The sequence below is a fragment of the Notamacropus eugenii genome, chromosome 7 (assembly GCF_028372415.1).
Source record: "Notamacropus eugenii isolate mMacEug1 chromosome 7, mMacEug1.pri_v2, whole genome shotgun sequence".
NCBI lineage: Eukaryota > Metazoa > Chordata > Mammalia > Diprotodontia > Macropodidae > Notamacropus > Notamacropus eugenii.
In genome coordinates this window covers 6,328,222-6,351,354 of record NC_092878.1, presented here as the reverse complement: position 1 = coordinate 6,351,354, position 23,133 = coordinate 6,328,222, and the positions used below count along the sequence as shown (strand labels likewise).

General features: G+C 40.2%; 1 protein-coding gene across 12 annotated transcripts in view; it reads left to right on the top strand.

Moving 5' to 3' along the window:
- The window catches only part of SEMA6D (semaphorin 6D), a 64,440-nt gene extending 51,665 nt beyond the window's left edge, over positions 1-12,775 (top strand). For 2 of the 12 annotated variants that reach the window (XM_072623853.1, XM_072623854.1), the window contains 10 exons: positions 80-297; positions 386-517; positions 1,446-1,601; positions 1,703-1,876; positions 3,842-3,982; positions 4,086-4,163; positions 4,539-4,639; positions 5,004-5,060; positions 6,702-6,869; positions 9,040-12,775. In XM_072623853.1, coding sequence (XP_072479954.1) covers positions 80-297; positions 386-517; positions 1,446-1,601; positions 1,703-1,876; positions 3,842-3,982; positions 4,086-4,163; positions 4,539-4,639; positions 5,004-5,060; positions 6,702-6,869; positions 9,040-10,319 — 2,505 coding nt within the window. In that variant the 3' untranslated portion in view covers positions 10,320-12,775. The remainder of the gene's footprint in view (positions 1-79; positions 298-385; positions 518-1,445; positions 1,602-1,702; positions 1,877-3,841; positions 3,983-4,085; positions 4,164-4,538; positions 4,640-5,003; positions 5,061-6,701; positions 6,870-9,039) is intronic. The other 10 variants (XM_072623856.1, XM_072623855.1, XM_072623857.1 and 7 more) reach the window with 10 other exon arrangements.
- Positions 12,776-23,133: the final 10,358 nt, after the last annotated feature.

Here is a 23,133-nt window from a genome sequence, read left to right as displayed (position 1 = left end):
CTGATCTCTTGAAGACAGCTTTCTTTCTCCTAATTTCCCCCCCATTCATGTCCCTGCTGCTCTTTCTTCATCTGGATAGGCTGTGTATTCTCGCGTGGCCCGTATATGCAAGAATGACATGGGTGGCTCCCAGCGGGTCCTGGAGAAACATTGGACGTCCTTCCTTAAGGCCCGGCTCAACTGTTCTGTCCCTGGGGATTCATTTTTCTACTTTGATGTCCTTCAGTCCATTACTGACATTATACAAATCAATGGCATCCCCACGGTGGTCGGTGTGTTTACCACACAGCTTAACAGGTGAGGGACTCTGTGCGACCTTCAGAGAAGTTCTTGGCTTCCTTGTTAGAATCTCTTCAGTGATTTCTCTCTCTCTCTTTCCTTACAGCATCCCTGGTTCAGCTGTGTGTGCTTTCAGCATGGATGACATTGAAAAAGTATTCAAAGGCAAGTTTAAGGAACAAAAGACCCCGGACTCTGTCTGGACAGCAGTACCTGAGGACAAAGTCCCAAAGCCAAGGTAAAAAAAAAAAGAAAGAAAGAAAATAGCTGAGGTGGGGGCTCTTACCCCTGATACAGTAAAGAATCATAGAACTAGAGAATCTTAGCCCCAGGAGAGATGGAAGAAAGCCTCCAATTCCAACTTCCCACATAGTCCAGGAATTACCTCTACAGTATCCTTAGTAACTTGTCAGTAGAATTGGTTTGTGAATAGTGTCTTCGCAAGCTATGAAATATGGAGGGATCATCACGTAAGAGGAAATGTCCCCTTTGTGACTCTTCAGCGCTCTTCTGCCTGTCTCTGTTGTCCTTTCAGAATCTTGGAATCATCCAGTCTCCTGTATGGAGTGGGTTTCTGAAGCCTTCTAGGCTAGGGACTGTGATTATTTTTCTGAGCCATAGACCCCTTTGGCAGTCTGGTGAAACCTATGGACCTTTATCTGAATGTTTTTTCAATACATAAAATAAACTACATAGGATTACAAAGGAAACCACTTATTTTGAAGTATAGTTGTAATTTTCCCCACATCTGAGATCACAAACCTTTTCAGATCTCCTGATTTGAGCTCCTGAACCCCAGGTCAGTTACCCCAGATCTAGTCTATCCCATACCTAAACTCCAAATATTTTCTTCAACTTATTACAAGTATAGGATCCATTTGAAAATCACAGAACAGGAGAACCTGTCCCTTCTTGATGTGTCCTATTATACTTTTGGACAGTTTTAACTGTTAGAAAGTATTTCCTTCTGTCAAGCCTCAATATGCCTCTGCCTTACACACCCATTGCTACAGGTTCTGCCTTCTAAGGCCAAGGAAAATAAATATATTTCCCCAAATAAAGATGACAACCTCATTTCTCTGTTACACGTTCTCTTATTAGCTTCATTATCTTGCCAGAACTTTGATTTTAGTGGAAGAAAAATTAATTGGTGTTGGTACTTTCAGGCCTGGCTGTTGTGCAAAGCATGGCCTTGCAGAGGCTTACAAAACTTCGATTGATTTCCCTGATGAAACCTTGTCCTTCATCAAATCGCATCCTTTGATGGACTCTGCTGTCCCATCCATCGTTGAGGAGCCTTGGTTCACAAAGACTCGGGTCAGGTAGGCTTGTTCAAGGGATTACACCTATGTCTGCTAAAGCTGTTACCTGTTGACTTGGCGCTCAACTTTTACCACATCGTTTTTCCTCTCTCCTTTGGTAGGTATAGGTTGACGGCTATTGCAGTCGATCACTCAGCTGGACCATACCAAAATTACACAGTCATATTCCTTGGCTCAGAAGCTGGAGTGGTACTTAAGATCCTGGCAAAGACCAGTCCTTTCTCCTTGAATGACAGTGTATTACTGGAAGAGATTGATGCTTTCAACCATGCAAAGTAAGTATATTTTCTAAGGGCTCTTCTCCAGCACAGCCCAAATATTTCCAGAGTGTTTTCCCTCCTGGGGACAGCTAGGTGGTGCAGTGGGTGGAACGCCACCCTTGGAGTCAGACAACTCATCTTCATGAGTTCAAATCTGACCTCAAACACTTACTTAGCTGTGTGACCCTGGGCAAGTCACTTAATTCAGTTTGTCTCAGTTTCTTCATCTGCCAAATGAGCTGGTGAAGGAAATGGCAAACCACTCCAGTGTCTTTGCCAAGAAAACTCCAAATAGGGTCATAAAGAGTTAAGGAAATAACAACAGCTATCCTCTTAGACCCCTAAATTGATCATGGTTTGGTGAGGGAAGGTTCTTTCAACAAAAATGTCCCCATATTTGTCATTTTATTGGGTACATGAAGGAAGGGAAGGTGAACTATCGAACAGACTAAAAATGGATCCACTCTTGCTTTCACCCTGGGAAAGGGAGAAGTTATTAACACCAACCCTGTTACATTGCTGAGCTATTTTAGGATCCCACATGCTAGCCAACAGTTTCAAGTGAAAAAAAAAAATTTTACACATCTTTTTCTGTATTTTCTTTAACCTCCTATGAAATAAAATCCTTTGGACTACTAGAACCAAAAAAAAAAAGTTGGATAAAAGCATGGCAAAAGATGCTTTTACTAGAACAATCTGGGGATTCAAACCCAGATCCCGTAACTTCAGAACCTTTTATCTTTCTGGTCTATTGCATTGCTTCCCTTCCAAGATGGAGATAATTTGTGCATTGAAGTATAAACTCTTTTCCCTGTTTCCTGTAAAAGTCATCCTTCTTCTCTATCGTACATCACCTAGATTGGAAAACCGATGATCTTTAAGAACCCTTTAGCTAACTTTATATTTGATCAATCTTTTGAGCACACACACACATACACACACACCACACACACACACACACACACACACACACACACACACACACACACACACACACACACACACACACACACCCCTACCTTTGAAACCCATGAGAAAAAAAAACAAACCTGAGAAGAAACATCTGATACTCTAACCAAGTTGACAAGGCAAATGATCCCTTCTTTCCTCTCTGGTGTATGTCCAGCTTAATCTGTTCTGTGGCATCTTTATTGGTTTTTCCAATGAAGGTGAGTCCAACTTCCCTTTACTGAACTTCAGGAAAAAATCCAGAGGGGAGTTCATGGGGACTTCAGATGTCATCTAGCATAGTGTCATCATTTTAGAGATGTTGAGCCGCTGGGTGGTGCAGTGGACAGAGTTCTGAACCTGGAGTCAGGAAGACTCGTCTTTGTGAGTTCAGATCTGGCCTCAGACGTTTACTTGTTTGTGGCTCTGGACAAGTCACTGCATCTCTATTTACCTCTATTTCCTGTAAAATGGGTATAATAATAGCACCTGCCTCCTGGGGTTGTTGTGAGGATTACATGAGATAATAATTATAAAGCTTTTCATATCATGCTACGGTGGGTCGTAAGGAAAAAGAGGTCCAGAGACATGAAACAAATTGTTTAAGATGGTCCAATGACGAAGCTGTGGTTCAAACCCAGAGGCTCTGGCTCCTAAACCTGACACTTTTTCATATTCTTGAATACACAGGAAGTTTGTTGGATAGCATTGTGTTCTCCCTTTCGGCAGTAGAAATTATGATTCGGTAGCTACTTTGGATCAAACAAAATTCGTAAGGTTCTCCTAATAGTTCTCTTTATCTAACCTTAAACTTGACTTGCTTGGGCTTGACCATTCTGGGAGAGGTAAGCGATAGACTACATGAATTATTATTTTTAAGAGAAGACGGACATCTGCCTCAATTTCTACAGACAGTATTTATTCCTGAAGACCTTCCCAGTTCCAGCAGATAGCTGAAACCCAAGTGTCTGTCTGCTTCTCCAGCTCACATGGCATCTGACTTGAAACTTCCAAATGTTTCCTACCAAACAGGTGTAATGCTGAGAGTGAAGAGGACAGAAAGGTTATCTCCCTGCAGCTGGATCAGGATCATCATGCCTTGTATGTAGCCTTCTCCAGCTGCGTTATTAGAATTCCCCTCAGTCGCTGTGAGCGTTACGGGTCATGTAAAAAGTAAGCTGATCTTCTTTTTTCTACTTAACCTGAAAGCTGCCCATGTGGAGACCTTTGGGTGATGGGAACCCATCTTACCTTCTGGTCTCATTTTTTTGTACAGATCTTGCATTGCGTCTCGTGACCCATACTGTGGCTGGCTAAGCCAGGGAGCTTGTGGTCGAGTGAAGCCCGGGATGCTGTAAGTGGCCACCTTCACATTAGGCAGCGTTTCGGTTGTGCCTTTGAATGGTGTGTCGGGCCTAGGCCCTGACTTCTAGTAAAGTTCTAAGAACTTGTCTCTTCCACTGTTATTGGACATAGACATGATGAAGAGGGAAAGAAGGCCAATGCCAGAAAAGGGATGTGGGTGTATAGGAAAAATTGAATACTGTTCCATTATCCTTATCAGCCTCATTAACACGCTATTCATCATAGGCACTCATCGTAGCAAGGGGATATTTGAGTGGAATGTTGTTTACTTATTATTTTTCTGAAACGTTCCCTTTGTCCTGTGTTTGCTAACCAGTTTTATTGTCTTGGTTCTGCTTTGATGGTCACATGTATTCCTATGAAGGTTGTTAACTGAGGACTTCTTTGCTTCCCATAACCACAGTGCTGGAGGATATGAGCAAGACACAGAATATGGCAACACAGCACAACTTGGGGACTGCCATGGTAAGATGAGATCCCTCAGGCCTCTTGCCGCCACATTCGCATGTGGACGTTACTCGATTATCAACCTCTTATTAAGGACGCTGTTCACCTTACCACCTAGCATTTAACTTAAAACTTCGCAAAAGCTGAGTTATTTGGTCTTGGGGATTCAGCAGGGAAGTTTTCCTTTGTTTTTTTGTCTTCACCTCTTACAACTGCTTAGGAAATCTACAGAAAGGTATTGGAATAGGTTTTTTTGGTTTTTTGGTTTCTGTTTTTTGAATTTGCAGTCTTTTCATTTGATTTTTCAGTTACTTAGAATTTATAAATTTTTGCTTTCTTTTGGTTACTTTGAACTGATTACTTGTTCCTTTAATTCTTTTAGAAATTTTGCCTACTTCAACTACACCAGATTACAAAATATTTGGCGGTCCAACATCTGGTTAGTTTTTTTTAATTTTTTGAATTAATGACTTTTTCTTTCCTTCAGTTCAGCATTTTCAGCCCCTCTCCCCCCTCCTTTTGCGCAGTTTGGCAGTCCTTCATTTTTGTGCTTGGATTCATAATTCCACTGATGGTAGCGAGAGACTTTTTTGTCTTTCTGGACACCTCACCCCCGTGTAGCCGCATGTTAACAGTTTATCATTGACCGAGACACATCCTTTAAAAAAATATTTTTTTTAAAGAAGTCTAATTAACATAGACTGCATCTCAGCTGCACGCAAGTCAACCTAGCTTTTTCCCCCCTTCTCCTGCATTGCGAATGTTTCCCTTAGCCATCTATGCCCAATGGATGGTAGAATTTCATTGCCTTTCTCTCTTTCTCTCTCTCCACCTTTCTCAGGACTTACAAAACAAATACACATTTGCTCAAATGTGTATTTACAAGTTTTAGAAATGTTACAGAGTGTTTTGTGATCATGGATATCATCAGGCCTTGTGGCCTGATGAGGGATTTAGCTAATGGATTAAGGAACCAGGCCCTGATATATGGTGATATCAGTGAGCTGTTCTCACACCTGCTTTTGTATCTGTCACGATGGATTGACCTAGGACCATTTACACCTGTCTGAAATGGGATCCTTGAGGTCTTCACCTAAAAGAAGTTGGATCTTTTGTTTTATTTTGTTTTCTAAACTTCCAGAAAATCCACTTAGCTGCTTTCTGTTCTAGGCATGCTAAAACATTGAAGTGTTTTGTTCTGGTTTTTGTTTCTACTGGCACTTCTAAAACTCCCTGGCATCTTCATTCTCAGAGGAAAGGGTGGCAGGCCTGATCCAGGAAGGCATGTTTTACAGGGGAATGGGCCTTGTTTTGCTTGTGGATTCCATTTCTTTCTGCATGAAGCTCTTAACTCTTCTGAAGACATTTCTGCAGGGACCTGGGAGGAACCTTGAGCAAAGGGCATCTAGCCGTTGCTTCAAGGTTCTACTGTGGGCCATGATCACTCTGGAGGGAGGGGTGAATGAGCTACAAATGGAGAATTCCTCACACCTCAGGAAAGCCTAACCAAAACTTATGGGTGCCCTTCATTCATTTCCTGGGTCAAAAATCTGTTTGTCCAATGTACCTAACCACCTATTTTCTATGCAGATTATACTATTGGTTAAGATTTCTGAGCTTTAAAAAAATGCATATAAGGGTTTTATAAGCCAATACTTGGAACACATAATATGCATTTTAAAACCTTCAGTGAATATGCTTTTAAAAAGAAGAAAAAAACAGGATGAAGTTAAATAACTCTCTCAAGGGAAGGAAACAGAAATTAAATAGGGCTATGACTTTTTCCCCCTCTCCTGGGTAACATGAATGGCCATGGGGTATTCAATGGGGACTTCCTGTGTTTGTTTATTTTTGAAACCTGTTCAATGTTGTTTCATGCTTGCTTTTTTATTTTCATTCTCCCCTTGAAAGGAAGGGATTCGACTTAGTTTCCTCTGATGTGTTTGTGTGAAGAGCTAGAAGAAGCTTTCTTTGACTATCACTTAAAATTTGCTAAGAAACGCCACAGACTAGTGAGGGGGAGAAATATTCTTCTTTCCCCTACCCACACACATTAATAAAAATTTGTTTGCCACCACAGACATGGAGGTATTCTCATCTTCTGTTACCACAATGGCAAGTATCCCAGAAATAACACCTAAAGTGATTGATTCCTGGAAACCTAAACTGACGAGCTCCCGGAAATTTGTAGTTCAAGATGAACCAAACACTTCAGATTTTACTGATCCTTTATCAGGTATCCCAAAGGGTAAGGCCTTACCAGGGAATACATCGCAAACTGAATGGAAACCTGACGTTGGAGGGCTCTCAGTGCAGGGACACTGGATCCTGAGGGTGCCTTAGTTCTTTTTCTTAATGGTCCTTGAGAGGTGACATTGGGAAAATTTTATGTATCGTTGCTTCTCCCTCTTGGGCCCTTGGGTCTCCTTAAGTTAAGTCTGAATGTGTCCTTTAACAGATCAAAGAAGTGGACAATTCATAAAGACAGAGCTGGTAAAAACAGCCATGCACATGATCCTGGTACATTGGATTTGTCCTTAAAGGAGCTAACGGTCTGAGAGAGATCAGGCAAGAAAGTGGAAGGCCCTTCAAGCAGCATCTGAAAACAATGCTTGCTCCTTGGTGCCCACTAAATTAAAGGCAGTTACGAGACTGGGTCCAGCAGCCTAGCCTCTGGTGACATTGATTTTGGTACACACGCGCACACACACACATACACTCACACATGCATATGTACACACATAAATTTTTTTCCTTGCTTGTGATATCCCTACTGGTTAATATTTCATAAAAATAAACATGCGTATGTGTGTATACACACTTATAAACACACGTACACACTTTTTTCTTGCTTATGATAGCCATACTAGTTAATGCTTTATAATGTTACATATAATGTAATATAATATATGTTATATATTATATATAATAGGTCTAAATTATATATAATAGAATAATGTTATATAAAAACATGTATTAAATTATATAAATTAAATATAAGTGAAATATTAAATATATAAATGAGTATACATTTACTTAGATAAATATCTATGTGTGTGTATGTACACACACACATGTATTTATTCCTCTCAAGCATTCATCAGTGTGGCTGTCATAAGCAACAAAAACAGCAACCATTTTTCCATGCATGTCATTTTTATTACAAAAGATCATTAAAAAAATACTTGCTGGATCCTTTTGTACTGGAAAAAATATCCATACCGTACTGTTTATCTTGACATGACATCAGGTTTCCAAACGGTTTTTATTTTCTGTCAGTGCATTGCCATTTATGATTTCTATTTGTTGATTTGGGATTTTATGTTTTCCTTCTAATCTGCCATTCATCAGTTTCTTTTTTTTTTCTAGTTTCTTTTTCTCTTTTTCTAGTTTCTCGTTTTAATGATCTCTTCATCTTACCTTCTCTTTGAGTCTTTTACACAATGCCACTGAAATCTATAATAACCATGGACATGACCCCTAAGCTAATATCCAAAGGCCTTGGCTACTAACCAAAAGCAAGCGAATCCTAAAATCTCACTCTGGGATAGTTGTATCTATTGCATGTAACAGAGCTAGGTTCCTCCTTAGACTAACGTTGTTTTGACTGTGGGATGTCTGTGGCTGCATTAAAAATTCCAGCAGTTACCAACTAATCCCCTCTTCTTCTTCTAGGTCTAAATTCACTGTCTCTCTTGAAGATTCTTGTACTTTGTTGTTTTGCTAGTACGTAGTGCCTTTCACTAGACTCTGTGGATTTTTGAAGGAGCGTATCATTTGAGAGTACTCCTCAGGCAGGAAGGGAGAAAAAAGAGAGTTAGCTGGAGCAAACGCACTCGGGGAAACTAGTGACTCACAGCTGTCCAATGAATTCTACTACTGTGTGAACAAAATGTGTGTGACTATACTAAAAAAAATCCTAACAAATTACCATGATTTTATTAGCATGGTGTGTACATTTAGGTTACTTGGTACATGGTTTTTCATACCAGCGCTGCCCTTTGGGATGGATTTGTGGGTTAGGAAGACAGATGTGAGACAAATCCCTTTGAGATTCACTAATTGCCTAGTTAGACAATAGACACCTAACCCCAGTTTTCTGGCAGAAATCCTTAAAGTTACTAAGATTACGTAAATTCCTTATGTGATGAATACGAGGTGTTGGAGAATGGTAGGCAGATAGGGGCCTTGTAACTAAGGATAGGCCGGGATGTGTAATTCTGATAACGGTCCTTACAGCTATGGTAATCTGGGAATCCCATAGTAAAGATGGAAAGTTGTGGGAGCTGTCACTCCAAACCAAGCTTCTTAACTCTGCAAAAGTAGTTTTGCTTGTAACGTGATGATAACCCTTTTCCAAAGCTACTTGCTGGAAGAATTGCCAGGCCCTTGACTTCTTTCCTGTATATCTATTCCAGGTGTAAGGTGGGAAGTACAATCTGGAGATTCCAACCAGATGGTACACATGAACGTTCTCATCACTTGTGTCTTTGCGGCTTTCGTTCTGGGCGCCTTCATCGCTGGTGTGGCGGTTTACTGTTACCGTGACCTGTTTGTTCGGAAATCCAGAAAGATCCACAAAGATGCCGAATCTGCTCAGTCCTGTACAGACTCCAGCGGGAGCTTTGCCAAACTGAATGGTTTATTCGATAGCCCCGTCAAAGAGTATCAGCAGAACGTGGATTCACCCAAACTGTACACCAACCTCCTGACTAGTCGTAAAGAGCTGCCACCCAATGGAGATACAAAATCCATGATGATGGACCATCGAGGCCAGCCTCCAGAGCTAGCTGCACTTCCTACCCCTGAGTCCACCCCTGTCCTCCAACAGAAGACCCTACAGTCCATGAAAAGCCAGTCGGAGAAGGCACATGGTGCTTCAAGAAAAGACACACCTCAGTTTTTCCCTTCTAGCCCACCTCCCCACTCTCCACTGAGTCATGGGCATATCCCCAGTGCTATTGTACTTCCAAATGCTACCCACGACTATAACACATCTTTCTCCAATTCTAATGCTCATAAAGCTGAGAAAAAGCTTCAAAATATTGATCACCCACTAACCAAATCAAGCAAAAGAGATCACCGGCGCTCTGTTGATTCCAGAAACACTCTCAACGATCTCTTGAAACATCTTAGTGACCCAAGTAGTAACCCCAAAGCCATCATGGGAGATATCCAAATGCCTCATCAGACCTTAATGCTGGATCCAATGGGAAATATGTCTGAGGTTCCCCCCAAGGTTCCAAATCGGGAGGCATCATTGTACTCGCCTCCTTCTACTCTCCCAAGAAATAGCCCAACAAAGCGGGTGGATGTGCCCACCACTCCTGGGGTCCCAATGACCTCTCTGGAAAGACAAAGGGGCTATCACAAAAATTCCTCCCAGAGGCACTCCATATCAGCTATGCCTAAAAACTTAAACTCACCAAATGGTGTTTTGTTATCGAGACAGCCTAGTATTAGTCGTGGAGGATATATGCCTGCCACTGGAGGTGCGAAGATGGACTACATGCAGGGAACACCAGTCAGTGTTCATCTGCAGCCTTCTCTCTCTAGACAGAGCAGTTATACCAGTAATGGCACCCTCCCTCGGACGGGAATAAAGAGGACACCATCCTTAAAACCTGACGTGCCACCAAAACCCTCGTTCGTTCCTCAGACTTCCTCAGTCAGACCACTGAACAAATACACCTACTAAGACTCATGTGTTCTATTCCTGGGTGTTTTAGCCTGTACTGGTTGTAGGGATGATGTTGGGAGGTGGGTACCTTAAGACAAGAGACTCACTTGTATTTAAAGAGAACCCAAGTGGCCAAAGAAACTGCTTGACTTTGGCAGCATCAGACCTTGCCACATGTAGCTACTGCAAGGCTTCAAAGTACTTGCTTCAAGCAAACAAAAAACAAAGGAAGGTGCTGGTCATTTCATTTCTTTTGTTTGGAGTTAAGGAGGTGTAGCAATGGGGCTACTTTACCGTTATAAATAGAGAATACAGTACTCAGAAGAATCTGTAAGCAAATACTTGAAATGGGTTCATTGTAGACTGCCGTGACGCGTGGTCTTCCCATTAATGTGAACGTTTAATATGTATGCATTCACCTTGCCTCTTGCACAAATGTCAAAAAAAGGATGGTAATGTCTCCAGGAAACGAACTTCTAGATTACCAAGCAATTTGCTGAAAATTCAGTCTCTGGCCCAACTGTAGCATTTTTTTTTCATGTGTGGCATTTTGTCTGTGCCACCAACAAACTGTTGTGATTGTGTACGTGCTTATGCACGTGTGTGCGCTTGTATGTGTGAGTGTGTGTGTGTGTGTGTGTTGTGTATACACTAGGATCTCCTTAGGTACCCATTGCATCTTTTTTATGCTGTGGAATTGTTTACACGGAGCACGACTGAACAAGAGACCCCAGTGTCTTTGTACGGCAGTCCACTGGGTTGAGCTTCGAGCTGATTCAGGTGATTTAGCTGGAGGGATGTGGGACCCAGTGCCAGAATGTCAAAATCTTAAGGAACTTTGTGCTGCTATTATGCACTTCAAATATGATCTTGCCAGTTTTGAGGGATAGAGGTATTAAAGATGAGTCCATGGTTTTTCCACCAGTATTGGGTAGCTTGAGCTACCTGTCCACTGTGAATCCAAACCCCAGTCATTCTAGAAACCTTGGACGTACCAATGCAAGGTTATGCTTTGGCTCTGTTCAATATCACCCAGTAGAAAAATTCTTCTTCCCTATCCTGTCCCCCTGTACCCCCGTTCATGCCCACCGTCTCTTCCCTTTTTTTTAAGTGTATGTGAGTCAAAAACAATTGGCCTGACAAAAGCAGTCTGAAAAACTTAACAAGTAGTGCAATCATTTTCTTTATGTTGTGTTATGTGAAGATTTTTCTCCAAAGTCATGCAGGTTATGACAATTTTTTGTAAATATTATGTGTGGGTTTACCTGAATCTGTGCATTTTGTGCCTTATTCATGAGAATGGTAAAAGTACTAGAATCTGTCCGGTGTTCTCATTCATCGCACATCATTTTCTGAGTGCCAGTTGTGTTTCTCAACCAGCACCTGAAAAGATTTTTTTTTTAAACCATGAAATGATCCAGAACAATTAATGGTTAAAACTTAACACACAAACACAGAGAAACCAGTTCAACCGTATGGCTGCGGCCTATCCTTTGCCATGATGAACATTCCACTCCTGTTTTCCTCCAGATGAAACACTTAGAATGTGAAATTAAATGAGGTTTCCAGGGTAATGTGACACCTGCCGAGATCTTGTAAAAGATCATTTATGCGGTTTTACTGAAACCACGTGCAGTTGAGGATGTGTCTCACTGATGACTGTTTTAGTTAACACGTTGCTTATTGAAACTAACATGGAAAGAACCAAGGCAGAGAGCACTCGTGGATTATTAGGACAAAGAAAAAAAAGTCAACGTTATCTTGAGATAAAGCTGGATTTCTATTACATTGTGGGGGGTGGGGGAGGAAAATTGGCTGAACTGCCAAGGTTTATGTTTCCTGGTTTTTGTTTTTTACACACGATATAGAATAAATGCAATTATTCTTTTCCTTAACAAATATTGCTTGATAAAGAGCGTTATTTCCTGAGAACTCTGGCAACCCCAAAGCTGTCTTCTTTGTTCTTAAAACACTTCAATAGTGCAACTAACTTATTGTAGATTAATAAAAAATTAAATCAACCAATCACCGCCAACAAACACGATTCAGTTCACCCACGACAAATGTTTGTTTGAATTCACTTTACCAGTATTAATCCTGACTTGTGTAAAACTGAAACAATACTTGTGCGTGAGCCCTGATAACTTTCTGTAACATTGTGCTGCCTTGTAGAGTGTAATGTGAGTTCTATCGGTATTTATGTTGAAATTTCTAACATTCAATCTAGTCTCAATTGTGTTAATTTAATTTTTTTTTAAATGCTTTATCCATTTGTGCAAAGGTAAACACAGATTGTATCTTTTTTAATGGTACGGCATAAAAAAGTAACCCTAAATTGAAGTTACTCTATACTGTTTTATAGAGTACTTTAACATGTATAGATATCTTGTAAACTTGTATTGTGGATGTGTAAATACTATGTACTTTGGGTTTTTAACACCGCATGTAAAGTCAAAATAAAATATTCAACTCGATTCCATCCTGCTTGTTATTATAGTGGGTAGGGACTGGATCTGTGATCATTGGTATAGAGTGAAGAAACTCCCTCTACCAATGGTTGGCCAGCACCTTCTCTGCAAGGTTATCTTAAGGAGCTGCTCAGAGGACTGTGGGATTAAGTGACTTTCCTAGGATCACACTTGTCAGAGAATAGATGTGAACCGAAGCCTTCTTGTCTCCAAGGCCAGCTCTCTGTTCATCATATACTCTTCTCAGTTGTTATCAATGAATATTATATATTATCTAATGGATCAGGTCCATAGGGCACCTTAAAACAAAAAGAACTTGTCACAGTTTAACTCATTATATATTAAAAGGCTTAATCAAAAATTTCCTTAACTGGGAATATTTACTATCATGCTAAAAAAATGCTACCATGACCTACTAATTTATCTGAGATACCTTCTCACCGTGTCACCTTGTTCAGAGGCTTAAATTAAGCCAGATGTATCACACAAGCATTACCGGGAATCATAGGTCATGGATATGCTATTTAGACATTTTAAAAGACTCATGCTTTGCTGTTCTCATACACATTTTTAAAAATTTCATTTCAAAATTATAACTGACCAGTTGGATTCCGGCGCATATTCTATTATGCAGAGGTACCTTCTAGGCAGATGAGAGGTTGTGATGAAAATAAAGATTTGGAAGTCATTTACAAAGAGGTGGGAGTGATTGAGTTTGCAATTAAAAGTGTAGATTGAATAGATATTGGAGGAGACTATCTTTGACTCTACACATAGCATGGTACTGAGAGCCATAACGCCCAGGCCTCTCCCTGTTCCAAGAACATTGCTTTTCCTTCTCACAAAAAAAAAAAAAAAAAAGGAATTTTAGAGCTCTTCATCGGTATCTGCCCCAAAGGGCAGGAAGGTTCTTCATGTCCACCCCTTTAGCATTGGGGATCCACATTAAGCACCATTCTATCTACTAGGGCATGATTTCCCAAAAGTTACCTCTGAAAGAATTCAGAGATTTGCTACATTGATTGCACTTAACCTCTAAGACTAACTATATGCTCTAAAGGAAAGATTTCTGGCCTTGGATTCAAGGCTGACACTTAACCTGTGCATCCTTGAACCATAGGCCTTGATTTCTATATCAGATAAAAGGAGGAGGTGGGGTTAGACGACCTCTAAAGTCTTATCCAGCTTTAAGCTGATGGTCCTTGTTTCTTGGTGTGTGACTCTGAGACTTACTGAGGACGAGCTTCAAGGACCACATTCAGTCTGTCAGTGAACAAGCATTTAAGTGCCCACTTTGCCAGACACTGCTAAGCACTAGGGATACAACGACAAAACTAGACCGTTCCTGTCCCTAAGGAGCTTACAGTCTATTGAAGGAAGCAATAGATCCCTATACAGTCACATACGAAGTTGATGCAAGGTGATGTGGTAGGTTAGGAGCTGAGGAAGGTCAGGTGGCATTTGAGCTGAGTCTTGAAGGAAACTAGGAGTTCTTAGAGGCAGAAGTGAGGAAGTAGTGTTTCCGAGGATAGAAAATGCCCAGAGTGAAGGTATAGAGATAGCTACTGGAGTGCCACATGAGGTGCAGCAGGTCCACTGAATGTGAGAAGGAGAGTAATGTGCAGGAGGCTGGAAACATAAATGGGGTCCAGGTTGTAAAGAACCCTGAATGCCAAATAAAATAGTTAATATTTATTCTTAGAGGTAATAGAAACTCATGTTTACTAAGTAGGGGAGTAATATAGCCAGGCTAGGTCTTTAGAAAAAATTCTGGTAGTTGTGTATTGAAATGGGATAAAAGTTGAGGCAGGAAAATTATTTAGAAGTCTTATAGTCTGTGACAGGTAATGGTTTAAGTTAGGATGGCAACTGGGTAGAAAGTGAGAAGGGGGTAGATGAGAGATATTTTGGGGGTAGAAATGGCAAGTTATGTAGGAAAAGAGAAAGAAAGAATGAATGAATGAATGAATATTGTGCTCAACTGGGCCAAACACTATGGTAAGGGCTGAAGATACAAATACAAAAATGAAACAAGTCCCTGTCCTCAAGAAATTTACATTTGGATGAGCAGGCAGACTTCAGAAAAAGCTGGGAAGACTTAGATGAACTGATGCTGAGTGAGGTGAGCAAAGCCAGGGGAATGTTGTACACGGTAACAGCCACAGTGTGTGAGGACTGAGTGGTAGGGTGAGCTCTTCTCAGCAATGCAAATGTCTAAGACAACTCCCAAAGACTCATGATGGAAAATGCTGTCCACAACCAGAGAAAGAAGTACGGAGTCTGAATACAGATCGAAGCACACTGTTGGCTTTTTTGTTTTGATTTTTTCTTTCTCATGGTTCCTCACATTTATTCTAGTTGGTCTATATATGACTAATGTGAAAATATGTTTAATATGAATGTATATGTAGAGTCTATATCAGATTGCACTCCATCTTGGGGAGGGGGCAGGCAACAGAAGAGGAGAAAATTGAAAACTTATGAAAATCAATGTTAAAAACTAAAAATAGCTTTTTTTTTTTTTAAAAAAAAAAAAAAAACTTACACTTTAATAGTGGGAGACAACACACAGGAAAGTCATAGCTAGGGAAAGGCATTTTGGCCAGAAAATCAGAGATGGAGCCATTGGGGAGCCATAAGGGAATAAACCAATTTACATGCTTTCCAAAAGCAACAGTAATATTGATTTAATTACAGTCCTCAGAGCAAGAGGTAGAGGGATATGTGCCTATTAGCAGAATGGATGGCAAGAAGATAGCTAGGGTGGACAACTGGAAGCAGAGTCTAGAGGTCTGAGGCTGACCAGCTATGGCCAACTATGCAAGTTTGTGTGACTGACTCACCAATATAGATCACTGAGTCCAGGAGCAGGAATTTGTTCCAAAGAGTTTTCTGAGGAATGGTCACTGGAGGTCAGGTCAGGTAGCCCAGAGGAAGCACCAGTGGAGAAAATGGCAAGAAAATGACTGGAATCAGTGAGAACAAGGACTTGAGGACATCATGGAAGCTATAAAGTTGGATTACTGGAAGGACGATGGTACTTATAGGTGTAATAGGGAAGTTGGGGAAAAGATGTGTGTAGTGACAAGATAATGAGTTCTATTATGGACATGTTAAATTTAAGAGGCCTATGGGATACTCAGTTTAAAAGATACACATGGAGAGAAAGCAGGTACTTAAATTCACTTTGTTCTGTCTTAAGTGCTAATGAACCACTGAGACTTGAACCCTATTTTGTGAGGTTCATGGCACAAGAAGAGTCTAGGGGTGAAAGATTCTAAAAAGACTGGGGTGTCTTGGCTGTGGTAGTCTGTGTTTTCTCTTCCTATTTCCCTGAGTCTTCTTGTGGGTGGGCCTGGCTGCTGTACCTTTCGGGGAAAGCAGTCAGGAACTTGGGTGGTACATCTCTGTTGTGCCAGGTGTCTACATGTGGTCCACCCATGGGCCTTATGCTTCACCCAGAGGCAAGACACAATGTACGTACATTGAAAAATATGACCTCAGGGTTATGTAGGTGATCTGCCCTAGCTGAGGCCAATCCTGTCCATTGGAAAGATTGCCCAGGAGTGGGGCACCCTCATGGGGAATAGTCCAGCCTTGATTGAACTCCCTCTTTCTTACTTGGTTATTCTGGAGGTGTGTGTGTGTGTGTGTGTGTGTGTGTGTGTGTGTGTGTACGTGCGTGCGTGTGTGAATGTGTGTGTGTGTGTCTGTGTGTGTGTGTCTGTGTGTATATGTGTGGGTGTGTGTGGGGGTATGTGTGAGTGTGTGTGTGGTTCAGTGAGAATGGTAATCACCACCACTGTCTGTTCCCTGGCTGCAGTTCCTTCTTCACTAGAACTTACTAAAGTATCTCCTTTGTCATTCACCCATTTCAGACTCTTCATGACCCCATTTGGGGTTTTCATGGCAAAGATACTGGAGAGATTTGCCATTTTCTTCTCTGGCTCATTTTACAGATGAGGAAACTCAGACAAACAGGATTAAGTGATTTGCCCAGGGTCACACAGCCAGGAAGTATCTGAGGCCAGATTTTGAACTCAGGTCTTTGTGACTCCAGGTCAGATGCTCTATCCACAGAGCCACCTAGCTGCCTAGTGTCTCCACCAGTTTTTAAAGGAAGGAGGGAAGAAAGGTTGGTTTTTCTTGCTCACCTACCTTCTTCAGGAGGGGCAGCCAGGTGGTGCAGTGGACAGAGCACCAGTGCAGAAGTCAGAACCTGAGTTCAAATCTCACTTCAGACACTTGACACTCACTAGCTGTGTGATGTTGGGCAAGTCACTTAACCCCAACTGCCTCATCCTGAGTCATCTCCAGTCATCCTGGTGAATATCTGGTCACTGGATTCAGATGGCTCTGGAGGAGAAGTGAGGCTGGTGACCTGCACAGCCCTCCCTCACTCAAAACAAAGTCAAGTGCAAGTCAGGTCATTATTTCTCTGATGACATGGTCTTCTTCGGCAGCAAAGGATGAACACACACACCTTCCACATACACACATTCCTCAGGAACAGAAAGGAGACCAATGCCACTTGATTATAGAATATGTAGAGGGGAGTAAAGTATAGTAATATTGGATAAGTAAAAAGTAACCAGGTTGTAAAGGCATTTAAAAACCAAACAGAGAACCTTGTATTTGACCAGAGAGGTGATGGGGTACCTTGGACGTTGTTGAGTAAGAAGGAGACATGATAAGGCTGACATTTTAGGAAGATCACTTTGGCAGATGAGTGGAGGGTGGGCTGGAGTTGGGGAAAGGTTTTGAGTCAAGGAGACTAACCAGTTGTCTATTGTAATAGTCCAGATGTAAGGTGATGAGGGCCCACACTAGGGTTGTGATAAGATAGGGATGCATAAAGAGAGATGATGTCAAGGTGAAAAGTAGCAAGATTTGGCAACAGACTGGTTTTATGGGGTGGCTGCAAGGGAGGAGGATGACACTGAGGTTCCAAACTTAGGTGACTGGGAGGATTTCCATACTAATAAGGATGTTTTGAGGGAGGGAGGATTTGTGAGTAAGATACAGAGTTTTGTTTCGAACATGCTAAGTTTTAGATGTCCCACATAGAGCCAAAGAGCCAATTCAAGGATGGGGAAATGACACAGTCAGAAATGAGGTGGATCATCTCAACTAAGGGGACAGACACCAGAAAATAAGAAAACAACTTGGGGAAAGTGAGGACTTCTTGCCATGCTTAGCTTATAAGTAGAAATGCTTTAGACAGCTGAAGCTTGGTTTGAAAATGGGGAGTACCTTTCCATATAAAGATGACACCTACTTATGAAGTGAAAAGGGACTCTTTTCAGGCATTAATCGAAGTCACAGAAGATAGAGTACCAAGCCTGAAGTCAGGAAGATTCATCTTTTGTGAGTTCAAGTCCAGGCTCAGGCACTTACTAGCTGTGCGATCCTGAGCAAGTCATTTGATTAATCCTGTTTGCCTTAATTTCCCCATCTATAAAATGAGCTGGTGAAGGAAAAAACAAACCACTCCAGTGTCTTTGCCAAGAAAAACCCAAATGATGTCACAAAGAGTTGAAGCAATAGCAGTGTACAAGTTACTATGCTGAGCGCTGGGAATATATGGCTTCAGCCCTGGACAGCTGACCCTACCCTGGAGGAGCTTACGTGCTACTGGGGGATACATCCAGTACAAAGATAAGCCAATACAAAATAATACAAAATGACTTCAAAGAGAGGGGAAAAATGTGAAAGTCCTTGTGTAGAAAATGACAAGTAAATTGTACTTTGAAGGAAACTAGGAATTTTATGATTCACAGGTGACATTCCAGATGCAGGGGACCACCTGTGTAAAGAATATGGGTAGGAGGGGAGTATTATGGATGGGAAACTACTAACAGACCATATTTATTAGAAGAGAGTAGAAGAGGGAGAAATAATAAGAAATAACTAGAAATGGAACCATATTGCAAAAGACTTATGTTAACACTGTGTCTAGTTCTGGTGTCCCTGGTCACCCCTTTTCTCACTACCAGTTAATATAGTAAGTGTTTAACTAGGCAATATAAAGGGGTAATTAGTAGGAAGTAAGATTGCTAAGGGGAACCTATAAGTCATCCCAAAGATCAAAAGAGCATAATTTACAAATTGTATCATATATTAACCAATATTAATATCCTGGTAATATGTACTGAGTCAGGGGGAAGCCATCTGGGCACTGCTGTCAGGGTCTATGATATGTAAATTCCAGACAAATTTCAGACAGTAAAGCAGATCACCAAATGGTACTGATAATTTTGAGATCATGTGAACATGTTCATTGTCAAGTTTTACTCACAACTCTGGAAGATGTCGAAATGTTAATGAACTAACCCCAAGGTGGCACAGATAAGAATCTGTTTCCTCAAAAATATCCCATAAAAATGAGGCCTCCAGTTCCTTCCAGAATCCCTCCCCAGCCCAACCCTCTTCCCTCTCTCAGGGGCCATGCTGACTAGTGTTCCCAACTGTAATCCACCATCTTTTCCCCCTCCCACTTTCTTCCTTCCTTCACCACCCAATCCCCTGATCTTAAGCTATCTGCCTCTGTACCCCTTAGCCACTTCTCTGTACTTTCCGTACTGTTTGCCCTGGTGGTTATTAAAGTGTGATTACAGATCCGTTTCCCACTGCCATCAAGGTCTTTCCCAACAAACACCCAGGCCGTGCCTGCTCTCATTTCATAATTTCATAAATTAATTATCAACTCAAGGCTTTAAATTTCAGAATGAAGGACTGGAGTTTTAACCTAGAGCTAATAGGCAGCCCCTTAAGTTTTTTGGGTTTTTTTAGTAGTTTTAAAACCATTTTCCTTACTTGCCAGACAGATGACTAGAAAATAAACATTTGTGGGAAATATTAAGGTGGCAGGGGTAGAATCTGAGTTGTCATAGTTATAATCATATAATCCCCTTATTCAATGGTTTCTAATTTATTTTTATTCTACAAAACCCTTACAACAATAACAACAAATATTGTGAAACAGCGGGCTAATTTAATATAGTGCGCAATATTCTTTGATATTTATTCCCTAAGGGTTTACAGTAGCTACAACAGTAACTTTTGTCCCCCAAAAGCACCAAAGTAAAATATACACTATATAATTATGATTATTTGTTCTACTTATGATTATTAAAACTTTAAATATAAAATTATGAAACTCTAATTATAAAATAATTATGAATATTTTATGTAGAACCTTCTATAGGAATTAAGAGTATTATAGCAAAACCTCATGCTTACTATTATCTATAAGACTTCATATTAAATTCTTTCATTTTACAAATTTTGTTGAATATAATAACAATTTAATGAAATGAGTTACAACTTGGAAGATGTTTAACATGTAATAATCACATTTAATTTAATTTCAATGCTGTCTTATTTGACTCAAGGTGAGATGAATAGAGTCTTCAATTTGGTTCTGCAGAGAGCTCATTTTTGCATCTTGGTTTAAGACAAGAACAAAGAGAAAATGTTCGCTCACACAAATATGTGGCAGAAAATGGTAGGTAAATTTTGCAAGCTCTCTTGCTGAGAGATTTTTTTTTTTAATTTAGTCACCTAACTAACAGAAGAAAAAAATTAGGTAGGCAATATAAAAAATACTTACTTTTCTACTGGTTAATAACAAGCACTTTATAAAACAATGAATACATTTAAAGTTCAATTGCATATATTGCTTTTTTACAAACAATTTTTATACATAAATTAACCTTTATAAGGATAGACTCTTCAGATGTGACTTTCTTCTCTTGAAGAAGCTGGCTCACTGGCTATACTCTCATAGAAACCCTATTAAATGATTGAGCAGTGTTGCCAACCTATTCATTTGAAAATCTGCCAGATAGAAGACTTAGTAACATAAGTAGAGGATGAGTTAGGAAAAGGCCTTAATACTTCAATAATAAGTAGTGCATCTGTGATGGTCCAGGATGGTTTGTAATACCTATGGAAATTATTGTGAGATGGCTTATGATACACATGCCCAACAATCATACCATTTATTTGCTCATCAAGAATACAGATATTCGTCAAATCTTGAACATGATTATATAGCTAATGAGGTATGATTATACTATAACAGAGAGGATTGAGGGAGCTACTCTGATGTATTGTACAGAAAGCAAATGAGAGTGTATTCATGCATCCATCTTTGTTGGACATTGGTCTGCACTTGAATATCGAATCCTTGTGGTGGTTTGGAAACAATTTGATGACAGGTCAAGAAACTGCAAGAACACGTTGCACTTAATCAATATTTGTCAGTTTGATATAATTACTGAACAAACACCGAAGGCTTTGTGCATATACATGATCATGATGGTTTTGAGTCATTGCAAAAATAAGCTTATAATGCTTTAAATAAGTACATGTTTATTGTCTCAAAAGAAAAATATATTTGTAAAATAGTCAATTATTTACAGCTTAAAGCAGCATTAAATAATTCATATCATGAACCCCTTGGACTATCATTACTAAATAGAAACTATTACTCCTATTGAATGAGATTTGAGTCAGTATAGTTTTCCTAAATAGGGTCCAAAATACCTGGAGTAAGAGACCTCAGGAAACTCTGAGGGCAGCAAGCTACCATTAAGAGGTTGAGTACCAGAACTGGCAAGACATCTTTAGAAAAAGGAAATGGATTGGTTGCCAAGATTAACCCATCATAATTATAATTGCCTATAGACCTTTTTCTATAGACCATTATTTCCCTTAAATGTGGTGTACTCTTTTAATGAGCAACAAAGGTCAATATTTTAGGCATATATTTTCATATACATATATATATATATATATATCAGGCATACATACATACATATATATATATATTAGGCATATATTAAGGAAGAAGAGAGTTGCCTAATAACCCTGACTACCAGCATAGTTATGCCTCTTTTTTGTCCCCATTAAAGGGAAGAAGCTGGAATCCTGTATTGACTAGAGGGACATCCATGGTATAATTATCCAAAACTACAACCCACTAACCTTATTTCTGACACCTTAGTTCAAACTAGAGGAAGCCAACATATTCCAAATTGGATTTATGTGGAAATTATAATTTGATGAGAATTAGTGCTATTGTGAGGATGAAATGAGATAATTTTTGTAAAGTGTTTTACAATGCTTATAGTGCCATATAAATGTTAGCTTATTATCATCATTGCTATTATTAGTGACTTGATGAGTGCTGAGATTTTTCCTAGCTCTAATTAGATCAATAGTATAAGTCCAGGGTCTGGCCCAGGGGAGGCATGTCCAATAGCCATGAACTACATTGGAGGTAAACCGAGACCACTACAGCCAAGATGCTGCAAGCTTCTTGGAGAACCTTCTTGCTGTACATTCCTGCATCCTCCTGTACAGCTTTGCACATTAGTGATCTTGACATTAGCAGTTCATCCAGAGACTTTTGGGCTCTAGAGAACTGATTCACACCAACTGAACTCATAAGGGGTTGCAAATGAATAAATTGGCATCTGACTTTCTCAATCAATAAAAACCATAATGGCCAAGTAGATAAAAATGTTTTTGTCAGATGATCAGCATTCTTTTCCCAGCAGGGAGGAAAATAGACTTCAGAAATTCAATTAATATCAGGTTGCTTTGTGAGTAAGTTGGAGTAATGGGATTTGGATGGAAAAGTAAATCATCACAGCCAAGATGCATCCTTCCAACAGAATATTGGAGATGTCCTCCACCCCTGGACATCTTTGGATAAACATTGACAATTTCAGTTTGGGGCCCGCTATAGGTCTCTATGCAGACTGCCAATCTCCCATGTACAGTTTTCAATGTGCAAGAATTTACAAAGTTAGCTTTTATTTTTTTCAAAATGCTTAATTGTGGGAATCCATAGATTGTATTACTTCCTCAAGTGCTTAATCTCATCCATTTTAGGCTGATGATATTAGTTTCTTCTTGAATTCTCTAGCTTTGCCCCATAACTCTGGGATATTCCCTTTTGAGAGTCTGTAACCCCTCATGCAACAGTATATTACTGAGAATGCCCTCCCAAACCTTTGAGAAATCATGCATTTATAGTTAACTGAGAAATAGTATGGACCCTTTTGGGGGCCACAAGATTTTCTACAGCAGCTTCATTTCCATTCAATTCTCCCCTTTGCTATAACAAAATAAAGCATCTGTCTTTGCTCCTGAATGTGGAGGGAGGCTGTGTTTTTATCCTTTCTCTCACATTTTCTCCTTTCCTTCTCAGATTATAGCTTGGTTGGAGAAGAGCGGCTAACCACTGAGCATGCTCCCAACACAGGCTGTTACCACACACTTTCCTATAGCAGGCTCAAATTCACTCCAAATTTATAGAGGCTCAAAGACAGACAAGAGCTTCAAAAAAATGC